Raw genomic sequence first — 12081 nt, forward strand, 5'->3', positions numbered from 1 at the left:
CTTGGCGGAGGATTGCACACTGAGTACATTCTTCTAAATAAGTGTTCCTGGCTCCAGAAAGCAAAGCTAATGATTCATCAAAGATCAATTCTTCCCATTGATTAACTCTAAAGCAATTCTGAACAACTTGTTTATATCTGAAGACTTCAAACATTGGCTAAATGACAAGGGGATGGGGTATATGTCATTTTCCCAATAACATTTCTAAATAAGAACAGATAACATAGCAAAAAATACAACAGAAAATATGTCAATTAGTTGTAAATCAAATTGGATTCAGGACACACAAAAATATATAGGTCTGCTTTTCCATTGTCTTTATTCTGACCCGTCAAGACAATTCTTTCATGGAGGCGTTCGTCGTTGAACTGTTGACTGTTTATATTTTTCCGTCGAGACCCCTGGGATGAGCTCTTCTGAGACATAGTCCTGTTGTTCATCTGTATAGATGAGACATAGATAGGAAACATTTACATGGGAGGAAAACCCACAAAGAATGTATTTATTTACATAGTTTAAATCAAATCAAAATGTATTTGTAAAGCCTGCAATCACAAGTTAATGTCCCCATGGGCTGGACAAGTCTTCTTTAACAAGTCAAGAAGAAACATCTAGAAAAATAAAGAACAAAAAACCCACCATGAAATCCAAAATAAATGTAAATAAATAATAATAATATATTTGATTTGTAGGGCACTTTATAGTTGTGGAGCAAATCTCAAAGCACTACATTTTAAAAGAACAAAAACTAGCAAGAGAGTAAAAAAGAGAATATAAAATAAGCAAGACTAAAACTAGTAAGGAGTAAAAAGAACACTAAAACTAGTAAAAGAGTAAAAAAACATAAAATAAGAAGGGCTAAAACTGGTAGAAGAACATAAAATGTGTGGAGCTAAAACTAGATAAAAATAAACAAAAGGCTCTTAACTCAATCAGCGCCGTCCACGTATATATACACGTGTTTGTCCGCCAATCGAATAACGCCAACCATGTATATATACGTTATTGGATCGTTATTTCTTTTATTCGCTATTTCCATTCATAAATCAGGAAGGCTGTGTGACCATATGGAAGGACTCTGAGATTGCAAAAGTACAATACTGCCGTCTGGTGGTATGCGGCCGATGTTGCACTCCATTTGAGACTCTGTATATCTGTCTGTGCGTCGATGAAAGTCATCCGGGTGGAGTTTTCTAGTAATGTGGATCAATATCTTCACCCGATCGCATTGAATAGTTTTCGGGACGCCCGATTCATTATGCTTTGGGGGGTTATGTCGTGGCCCAAATGGACATACGATCTAGCAGATGGCAATCAAATAATTGGAATATTCTTTTTGTAATCTCACCGGCCACAGGTAAGAGCAATTTAACGTCAATTTCAGCTTGGTTGTGCATTGTTTTCATAGCCATCGCCCTGATCAGCGTATGCTGTTGTACTAACGAATGCCGTTGACAATCAATTAATCAGAAACGACCCCCCCCTCCCCCTTTCATGCATGCATGATGGAACATAATATACCGATCATATGCATTTGAATTTTTTATTGTAGCGTGTATAGGGACGAAATGCCAATGGATTAAGTATAATATGCGTTGTGGCCTATTACTGGCCTCCCAGGAATTACCCTAAACCACTCTAAAACCATACTTATATTCACCACGGTATAAAACGGGAATGTATGGGTGGAAAAAATATTCCTTTTTCACATCTTGAACGATAGATACTCGATGTCAAATGGGCCATAGTATTGCATATATAGCTACATCGTTTACAGCGGTGGCGGTATAGCTACTACAGGATGAGGCTAATCCCCGGCATCCAATGAGTTAACGCATTCGGTGCCAGACCCGAGATATCCCGGGTTAACTCGCCAGCGGTTGAGTGCCAGACCAGAGATTTCTCGGGTTTTGGTCGTTTTTTCTTTTATTTGATATTTTTATTCATTACAGGTTCACGGACCTCGGTGTCCCCATAGGAAATCATTCTGAGATTCCCAAAGTGCAATACTGACCGCATCCTGCTAGGTGGCAGTATCGCCCACCCTTTGAAACCTTATTTCTCACTGTGTGTTACATCTAAACCCCTCCGGGCACTGAATTTAGATGGAGCCAAGTAAATCGCTTCATCCGACCACTTTGAAACGCATCTAGCACACTCTATCCATAAATTGTGCCAAATTATGTCCGAGACCAGATGGACATCAATACTGGAAATCGCGATCAGACATTTGGAATATTCTTTTTGGAATAACCCCGATCAAAGGTCAATTCCACCTTGATCCTACAATGATTTCATATCGATCCAACTGATCAGTGTGTGTGGTGTTCAAAACGAATGCCATTACATTATATACATTTGATTTGGAAATAGTAGCGTGTCCAGGCAAGAAACGCCAATGCTTATAGCAGAATTCACATAGCGCCCTATAACTCAAGCTTTTCAGGAATTAGCCCGGATCACTCCTAAACTATACAATATTCACCACAGGATAACGCGCAATTCTTAAAAAATTATCTCTTTTTTGCATGTTCGACGGAAGAAAGTGACTGTCAAATGACCATAGTATTGTCTCCATAGCTATAATATAGAATATAGATATAGCTCTCCAAACAGAGTGACGCACAGTGAAAGTAGGCTATGGAAACCTGGCGCGTTAGCTACAAGGATAAGGGTAATGGCTGGCGCCCAATGTGTTAAAAAGATGAGTTTTGAGGCCCTTTTTAAAAGCATCCACAGTCTGTGGTGCTGTCAGGTGGTCAGGGAGAGCATTCGACAGACTAGAAGCGGATGAGCAGAAAGCCCGATCTCCCATAGTGCAGAGTTTGGTCCTTGGGTGCTGGAGGAGGTTTGCCTGGCCGGAGCGGAGATGTCGTGAGGGGTGATGAGTTCTTTAACTCATTCGGCGCCAGCTATTAGTCGGGGCCCGCTGTAGCGAGGCCGCGCTTTAAACGATAGGACTGCGTCACCTTGTTTGTAGAGCTATAACTATATTCTATATTATAGCTATGGATACAATACTATTTGACATCACCTATCTATCGTTCAATATGTGAAAAAGAATACATTTTTCCATCCATACGTTCCCGTGTTATACCGTGGTGAATATAAGTATGGTTTTAGAGCGGTCTAGGGTAATTCATGAAATGCTGAGTTATAGCCCTATACGTCAATTCCACTATAGACGTTGCCGTTTCTTGCCTGTACACGCTATTATTCCGAAATCAAATCTATATCATAGGTATTATGCGCCATCATAAATGCATGAAAGGGGGGGGGGGTCGTTTCTGATGATTTGATTGTCAGTAGCGGCATTCGTATTGAACACTAAAAACGCTTATCAGCCAGATCGGTATAAAAGCATTGCAGGATCAAGCTAAAATTGACGTCAGATCGTTCTTACCTGTGATATTCCAAAAATAATATTCCAATTGTTTGATCACCATCTGGTACATCCGATGTCCATTTGGTCCATGGCATAATCCACCACAACATATGGATTAAGGATATTTGACACGCTTCAATGGAACCGGGAGAACGGCTGCCCTCGCCCGACAAGGAAACATGAAACTGGAGACGTTTGGCCATTACACAGGCCAAGATACAAGGTTACAAAGGGTGCTCGATACCGCCGTCTAGCGGGATGCGGCCGGTATTGCACTTTGGCGACCTCAGACTCATTCCCTATGGTAACACAGAGGTCGTGGATGAATAATGAATAAAAATATCAAATAAAGGAATAAACGACCAAAACCAGAGAAATCTCGGGTCTGGCACCCAACGCATGGCGAGTTAACCCGGGATATCTCGGGTCTGGCGCCGAATGTGTTAAGGTAGAGGGGGGTGTTTCCGTGGAGCAGGGAGACTTTGTACTCGATCCTCGAGAGTGAGACAGGGAGCCAGTGAAGGGACTTGAGGATGGGTGTGATATGGTGGTATTTCCGCACTCCCATCAGGATCCTAGCAGCGCTATTTTGGATACATTGTAGCCTTTGGATGTTCTTGCTAGGGATCCCGATGCGGAGTGCGTTCCAGTAGTCCAGCCTGGAGGAGACAAAGGCGTGGATGAGCTTTTCGGCATCGGACAGAGTGAGTGAGGGGCGAAGTTTGGCGATGTTCCTAAGGTGGTAGAAGGAGTTTTTGTGATGGGGGATGAGCGGACCTGCCAATGAGAATGGCTTCAGTTTTGGAGCTGTTTAACTGTAGGAAGTTGTGCTTCATCCACGCCTTAGTTTCCTCCAGGCAGGTGGTCAGAGTGGATGATGGCAGGACTGTGGATGGGGTAGGGTTTATTTTGAGGTAGAGTTGGGTGTCATCAGCGTAGCAGTGGAATGATATTCCATGCCGGCTGATGACGGAGCCAAGGGGGAGCATGTAGAGAGTGAACAGGGTGGGGCAGAGGACTGATCCTTGAGGGACACCACACCACAGGTGACATGGTGGGTGTCAGACCTTGCCTATCCCAAGGAGACATACTCCGTTCTCCCGGTGAGGTATGATCTGAACCAGTCAAGGCCAGAGTTGCAACACTCCCAGACATACCCCAGCGAAGGTAAGGAAAAACTCACAAAAAACCTAGCAATAGAAAAAAAAACACCACAGGCAATGTGGAGGAGAGAAACCTTAGAAGGGCCGCTCAAGGGGGGATCCCCCTTCTTGGATGTCGGTGATAGTAGTGTTGCTATGGATGATCGATGGGTGGAGAATAAAACAGGCGAAATTGTTGGTATCTATGTACATATATGTGTAATAAAACACAAATATGTACATGCAATAGAAACTGGGGTACATAAGAAATTTTTTGAAAGATTTAAATAGAATAGAGCTAAGAACAACAACAACAAAAGAGAAAGTATAGGGAAACGAGCGCTAGTGTGAAAATAGGATAACGGCTAAATGTCAAGGCTCGGAGCTCAAAATATCAGAGTTTGCACATTTTATAGGTGTGGTATGCGAGACGAGGGAGGCACCCACCCGCCTGTGGGTGGTGTGGTGGGCGTTGTAGAAGGAGAAGGCACCCGGGTCGTCCACGATCAGCTCGTGTTGCAGCCTCTTAAAATGATCCTGGTCATCCTCCTCCTAAGAACACAAGCTCACTGAATACAATCTCACACAGTGATGACCTTTCATGTCAACTTCACTAGAATGTCTTCAGCCTCCATCTCACTTCACTAGAAAGTATTTGGTCTCCATCTCACTTCACTAGAATGTCTTTAGCCTCCATCTCTCTTCACTAGAATGTCTTCAGCCTCCATCTCACTTCACTAGAATGTCTTTGGTCTCCATATCACTTCACTAGAATGTCTTCAGCCTCCATCTCACTTCACTAGAATGTCTTTGGTCTCCATCTCACTTCACTAGAATGTCTTTGGTCTCCATCTCACTTCACTAGAATGTCTTTGGTCTCCATCTCACTTCACTAGAATGTCTTTGGTCTCCATCTCACTTCACTAGAATGTCTTCGGTCTCCATCTCACTTCACTAGAATGTCTTCAGCCTCCATCTCACTTCACTAGAATGTCTTTGGTCTCCATCTCACTTCACTAGAATGTCTTTGGTCTCCATCTCACTTCACTAGAATGTCTTTGGTCTCCATCTCACTTCACTAGAATGTCTTTGGTCTCCATCTCACTTCACTAGAATGTCTTCAGCCTCCATCTCACTTCACTAGAATGTCTTTGGTCTCCATCTCACTTCACTAGAAAGGCTTTGGTCTTCATCTCACTTCACTAGAATGTCTTTGGTCTCCATCTCTCTTCACTAGAATGTCTTTAGCCTCCATCTCACTTCACTAGAATGTCTTTGGTCTTCATCTCACTTCACTAGAGAGTCTTTGGTCTCCATCTCACTTCACTAGAATGTCTTCAGCCTCCATCTCACTTCACTAGAATGTCTTTGGTCTTCATCTCACTTCACTAGAAAGTCTTTGGTCTCCATCTCACTTCACTAGAATGTCTTTGGTCTCCATCTCACTTCACTAGAATGTCTTCAGCCTCCATCTCACTTCACTAGAAAGTCTTTGGTCTCCATCTCACTTCACTAGAATGTCTTTGGTCTCCATCTCACTTCACTAGAATGTCTTCAGCCTCCATCTCACTTCACTAGAATGTCTTTGGTCTCCATCTCACTTCACTAGAATGTCTTTGGTCTCCATCTCACTTCACTAGAAAGTCTTTGGTCTCCATCTCACTTCACTAGAATGTCTTCAGCCTCCATCTCACTTCACTAGAATGTCTTTGGTCTCCATCTCACTTCACTAGAATGTCTTTGGTCTTCATCTCACTTCACTAGAAAGTATTTGGTCTTCATCTCACTTCACTAGAGAGTCTTTGGTCTCCATCTCACTTCACTAGAAAGTCTTTGGTCTCCATCTCACTTCACTAGAGAGTCTTTGGTCTCCATCTCACTTCACTAGAATGTCTTCAGCCTCCATCTCACTTCACTAGAGAGTCTTCGGTCTTCATCTCACTTCACTAGAAAGTCTTCGGCCTCCATCTCACTTCACTAGAAAGTCTTTGGCCTCCATAATCCATGTTAAATTGAGTGAGACTGTGATCGCCGCAATTTGACACAACCTCATAAAACACACACATACGCATCTATGCAAATGTCTGCTGGCGTTCTTTAGTATTCACCATTACATTTATTATACGTACAGTAATACAGTACTATGGAATAATCCCTTTTGTTTGTTCCAAGACAATAGCTAAATCTCACACCTTGGAGAGGGTCAAGGGCCCTACGGCCCCCACTGCCTACTCTTAAGGCCAGGGTCCCCTTCTCTCTCTTCAGGGTTCTCCAGGCTGGCCAGGATGGAAGCACTCCCCTTAAAGCCAAGCTCATTTGACGTCTCCACGTTGTACTTTAATGCATGTGTCTTACTAATAACCCTATATTGATCATGAAGATCTGTCCACGAGCATAATTGATTGATCCCGTTTCACCACAGTACAGTATTACATATTCAGTACTACATCCCTGTAAGTGTGTGAGGCAGATTCACCAGTGCTAGAGCTTTGTCTGTGGAGAGGAGGAGTTCTGGCTGGATGGGGCCTCCTGCTCTCAGCGTCGCCCGCACCTCCTCGGGTAACAGGAAGGACTCGTTGTACCAACTCTCAAACTCTGGAGGACAACGTGGGGAAAGTGGTCAGTGACTGTCAGATGACTGAAACCTCTCTACAGTTCTCAAAATGACAAATAACCCCACCAAATTTTGTTTGACAGTTATTCAGAGTATTGAGAGAAATTATGTAGATGGGAATAGCAACTTATCCCCCCTTGCAATTTATCTTTTCATTTATCTGTAATTAACACAACAAGAAGGATTCAGTGTCCTCCTGCAGTGACATCACTAGGGGACATATTCAAAGTCATTAACTCTAAACCATTCTCAAACTAAATGAATGTGTACAAAACCGCTTACAGTTTTGGGATACGTATGAGATTATGTGCAAAATAAAAAAATATATATAACGAAGAGCCCTTTTAAAAGATATGAAATACAAGAACAGTAATGTTTACAGAGAGGTTGTTGACACGAGTCAGTGGAACTACAAGTAATAATTAGGGATGTCAGTTTATCGCGTTAATTAGATTAATTAATTACACAGCAAATTATCGCATTATGAAAATTAACTTAAAATTTATAAAAAGAAAAAATGTAATACTTTTTTTTTATCTCATTGATTCCATAAGAACGTAGAATACACATTTACAGACTTTTTTTTAATATGGTCCATTTGTATGTTCTTGGTATCTGATTCTAGGGACATCTATGGATCTCAGGGAATGTATTCCCAGTGTCAGAAATACTGTGTCTGTTACTAGGCTTGAGTAGATTGTAATGAACCAAATGAGAATATCAATTAATTTTTTTTTAACTTTGACTGTGAATAACACCATGCTCAAATTGACCAAACCTGAAAAATCTAAGCAAATTAATAAATGGAAGATGATTAAACAGAAGGTTTTGTAGATACAGTACTGAATTCTGCCATCCGGACACATGCAATTTGAAATATTATTATAGAATATAGAATATCAGGCATAAAATGGTTATGCGATTAAAATGTGATTAATTAGATTAATTAATTAAATTAATTACAAATCCTGTAAATCGCCTGACAGCACTAGTAATAATAATAATAATAATAATAATAATAATAATAATAATAATAATAATAATAATAATAATAATAATAATAATAATAATAATAATAATAATAATAAATTGTATTTGTAGTGCACTTTTCGTTCACTAGGATCCCAAAGTGCTACAGGGTTAAAACATAGTTAACTATTATAAATAATAATAAAATAAAATACAAAATACATTTTTTATTAAAAATTTAAATAAAACATACTTAAAAACATAGTATAAACAGATAATTTAAAACAACAGCACAAGAATAAAATGTAATCACAAGAAATAGCTCGCTAGTGGCCGTTGTCTACGGTGTCGGTGCTGACCGTTCAGCAGGCGGAACCGACACTGGTCCACCAGGTGCTCGCAGTAGTGGACCTCTGCTCTGGTGCCGCGGAGCTCCTCGTACTGCTCCCTGTACCGGACCTTCAGCTCCTTCAGAAGCAGCAACAGAGTCACCTCTGGCTCGTCCAGCACCAGGAGCCCCTCAGCACTCACAAACTGACCTACACACACACACACACACACACACACACACACACACACACACACACACACACACACACACACACACACACACACACACACACACACACACACACACACACACACACACACACACACACACACACACACACACACACACACACACACACACACACACACACACACACACACACACACACACACACACACACACACACACACACACACACACACACACACACACACACACACACACACACACACACACACACAAAGATGGACAGCAGAGGATCAATTTACAACAATGATCACACCTCTCATTCTCGTCTACTCCTTATAAATAGGACATACACACATTCAAAGAAGCAAAAAGTATTATTTTGTTGGAAAACTTTGGTATACAGTATATTACTATCCCAGTAATATATTTCTAACAAGCAAGCATTCATCACCACAGTCAACCTTAAAGGAACACTCTACAAAATGTTTTAAAATTAAATAAAGTTGGTTAATTATGTTCATAATGGTAAATGGTAAATGGCTGCATTTATATAGTGCTTTTTTATCCAAATCGCTTTCCAATTTGTTCCTCACATTTTACCCATTCACTCACTGGCTGAACAAAACAACACCCTCAAATCCCACATGATAAGAGGATATAGCTGCTGCATATACCCTCACCGTCGAGGCCGACAGTCTATCAAGGAGAGACTGAAGGTAAATAAGGACAGCATCCAGGGGGCAGGACACCGGGTCCCTGCCCCCCGCCTTACACCACTCTTGGAACATACGCCACCTACCCGCGTAAAGCGTGACAGTGGAGGGAGCATGCGCATTCCGGATGGTGTCAACCACAGAAGGGTCCATCCTCTCCAGACTTACCCTCTCACCAGCCAAACCATCAGAGGTTGGTGTATCACCGGGGGCTGAAACAGCGACCCGTGTGCTTGAGAGAGGGCCCTCGCCGACCAAGGAACAGGCCACGGCGGGGCTACCAGTAGCTGGATCAGGACCGGGAACTACACCGCTGTGCCCCGGTCCGGCGCAACCAGGATCACGGTCCTGCGCTCCCTCCGTATCCGCTCCAACAACTGACTCAACAGATGTGTATGGGGAAAGGCGTACAGAAGGCCGGGCGGCCATGGAAACATCGAGAAGGCATCCACCCCCAAGGGGGGATGGTCTTCCCGACTGACCGAGAACCACAAGGGGCACTTGCGAGATTGTCTGCTCGCAAACAGATCACACTGAAGCTTCCCCGAAGCGATCCCCGATCTGCCTGACTATGTCTTGGTGCAGTTCCCACTCGCCGGGACGAGGAATGCCCCGAGACATCATATCCGCGCCCACATTCTCCTTGCCAGGGATGTGGAGCGCCGTCAGACTGCGCAGCCTGAGAGCTGCCCATAGCCAGAGTTCGACCGCCGCCCGGTGCAGGCGGGTGGATCGTGTTCCACCCTGCCTGTTGATATACGCCGCTGCCGTCATACTGTCCGTTCTGACCAGAACGTGCTCGCCTACCACCAGGTGGGCGAACCGTCTGAGGACCAGAAGGACCGCCCTCAATTCCAACACATTGATGTGCAGGGTAGACCGGGCAGCATGGATCGTCCAGCTGCCCCCCACTGCGTCGGTCCGACACGTCCCTCCCCAACCCGTGACGTGTGAGCGCCTGCTGCCCATGGGGACCCCATTGGTGAGGATACCAGGCCTCCTCCAATGGGCGAGATCCCCCCATATCGACAAAGGAACCGTCAACCGTTTCCATTTGTCCCTCACCGAGTCTATTCTCATACTGGAGAACCACCTCTGTATCCTCCTCATGAAGAGGAGGCCAAGAGGGACCACCGTGTGAGCAGATGCCATCATACCGAGCAGGCGCATCACTTGCAGCGCCGTGACCGTCTTTCCAAGACGGAAACCCCCGAGCGCGTGGAGGATAGACACCCTCCGTTGCTCCGGGTTACAATCATGGGCCTCGACCTCAATGTTAAGCCCAAGTACTCCACCTGTTGACTGGTAAGAGGCGTACTCTTCTTCCAGTTCACAGCAAAACCCAGCTTGGTGAGGAATTCCACCACCAGCCTGGTATGAGACCTGGCGACCTCCTCCGACCGGCTGAGGAGCAGAATGTCGTCGAGATAGAATAGAATTCGTATTCCCTGACGACGTAGAGGCTCCAGCGCAGTCTCTACGCACTTGGTGAATGTGCGGGGAGCCAGAGAATAGCCGAACGGCAACCTCTGGTATTCGTACGCTACGCCCTGAAACAGGAAACGTAGGAACTTCCTGTGAGGAGGGAAAATCGGGATGTGAAAATACGCATCCTTTAGGTCTATGGAGGTGAACCAGTCTCCCACTCTGACAGCAAGTAGCAGGTGTTTGACGGTCAACATTCTGAATGGTCTCGCCACAATCAGACGATTGAACGCGGACAGATCCAGTATAGGTCTGACCCCTCCCGTTTTTTTGGGCACCAGAAAATAACGGGAGTAGACGCCTGACATCGCGTCCTCTGTCGGGACCACGACTACAGCCTGCTTCGCCAACAGAGATTGGATCTCGTCGGCCAGAGCTGTCACTGCTGCTGACCCTGACAATAGGGTCTGCAACAAACCTGAGAATGGAGGGTGGGGTTGTGCGAACTGCAAAACAAGCCCCAGCCTCAACGTTCTCTCCATCCACCCCACCAAACGGCATTCTTGTCGCCATATGTGATAATAATCCCAGAGCGCACCCGCCGTCAACTGTCGCTGGGCCGCAAGGAACAGCAGATAGGTGGCCCGGTCCCTCCCGCTGTGCGTAGCCTCTGAACCCGCCAAAGCGGACAGGGTGGTCGCACCCAAGGGGGGACCCCGACAGAAAGGGCCGGTTTGATACGGGAGAAGCTGCCATCAAACTGGTTGACACACGCTCCCCCCCTGAACACCCCTCTAGCGCATGCTGAGGAGTTGTTCCACAGCTAGACATGGGTTCCTGCACACCGTAGCCCTGCAGTGATATTGCTACCACCCAAATCACGCGCGCCTCTTCTTTGCAGACCACTGCCGATCTCGCGGGAGTGGGAGGCATCAACGTGATACCCCGCCTGGTGAAGGCGAGGTCGGGGTAACCCGTGCTGAGCATTCATACGAAGAGGCCTCGAGTCCCGTTGCTGACCACTGTAAATAGTGGCAGCCGTAACACCAGGCTCACCAATCACACAACGTGTGGCGCGGGAGCCACGTGACAGCACAACATTCTCACGGACAGACCCAGGCTCAGCCATCAACTGGGTGTCAGCCCCTGTCCCCATGAGAAGCGAAACGTGGGGCCGCATGCGCTTCAAAGAAGGTTCGCGGCCCGCAGCCAAAGGAAAACGATCAGAGCCCCTCTTCCGTTGGTGACGGGGAGAGGAGTGATCGGGGAGCGGGCTGTTCGCGGCAGAATGACGACGGCTCAACCCCGCCGGG

General features: G+C 45.2%; 1 protein-coding gene across 1 annotated transcript in view; it reads right to left on the reverse strand.

Moving 5' to 3' along the window:
• Nucleotides 1-4228: 4228 nt before the first annotated feature.
• Nucleotides 4229-12081, reverse strand: part of kif9 (kinesin family member 9) — a gene marked incomplete at both ends in the record, with an annotated part of 43786 nt that continues 35933 nt past the window's right edge. The window contains 4 exons of the mRNA XM_084325758.1: nt 4229-4271; nt 4979-5079; nt 7004-7122; nt 8470-8649. Of these exons, the coding sequence (XP_084181884.1) occupies nt 4229-4271; nt 4979-5079; nt 7004-7122; nt 8470-8649 (443 nt within the window). The remainder of the gene's footprint in view (nt 4272-4978; nt 5080-7003; nt 7123-8469; nt 8650-12081) is intronic.

The sequence above is a fragment of the Notolepis coatsorum genome (assembly GCF_963971535.1).
Source record: "Notolepis coatsorum genome assembly, chromosome: 12".
In the NCBI taxonomy this organism is placed as follows: domain Eukaryota; kingdom Metazoa; phylum Chordata; class Actinopteri; order Aulopiformes; family Paralepididae; genus Notolepis; species Notolepis coatsorum.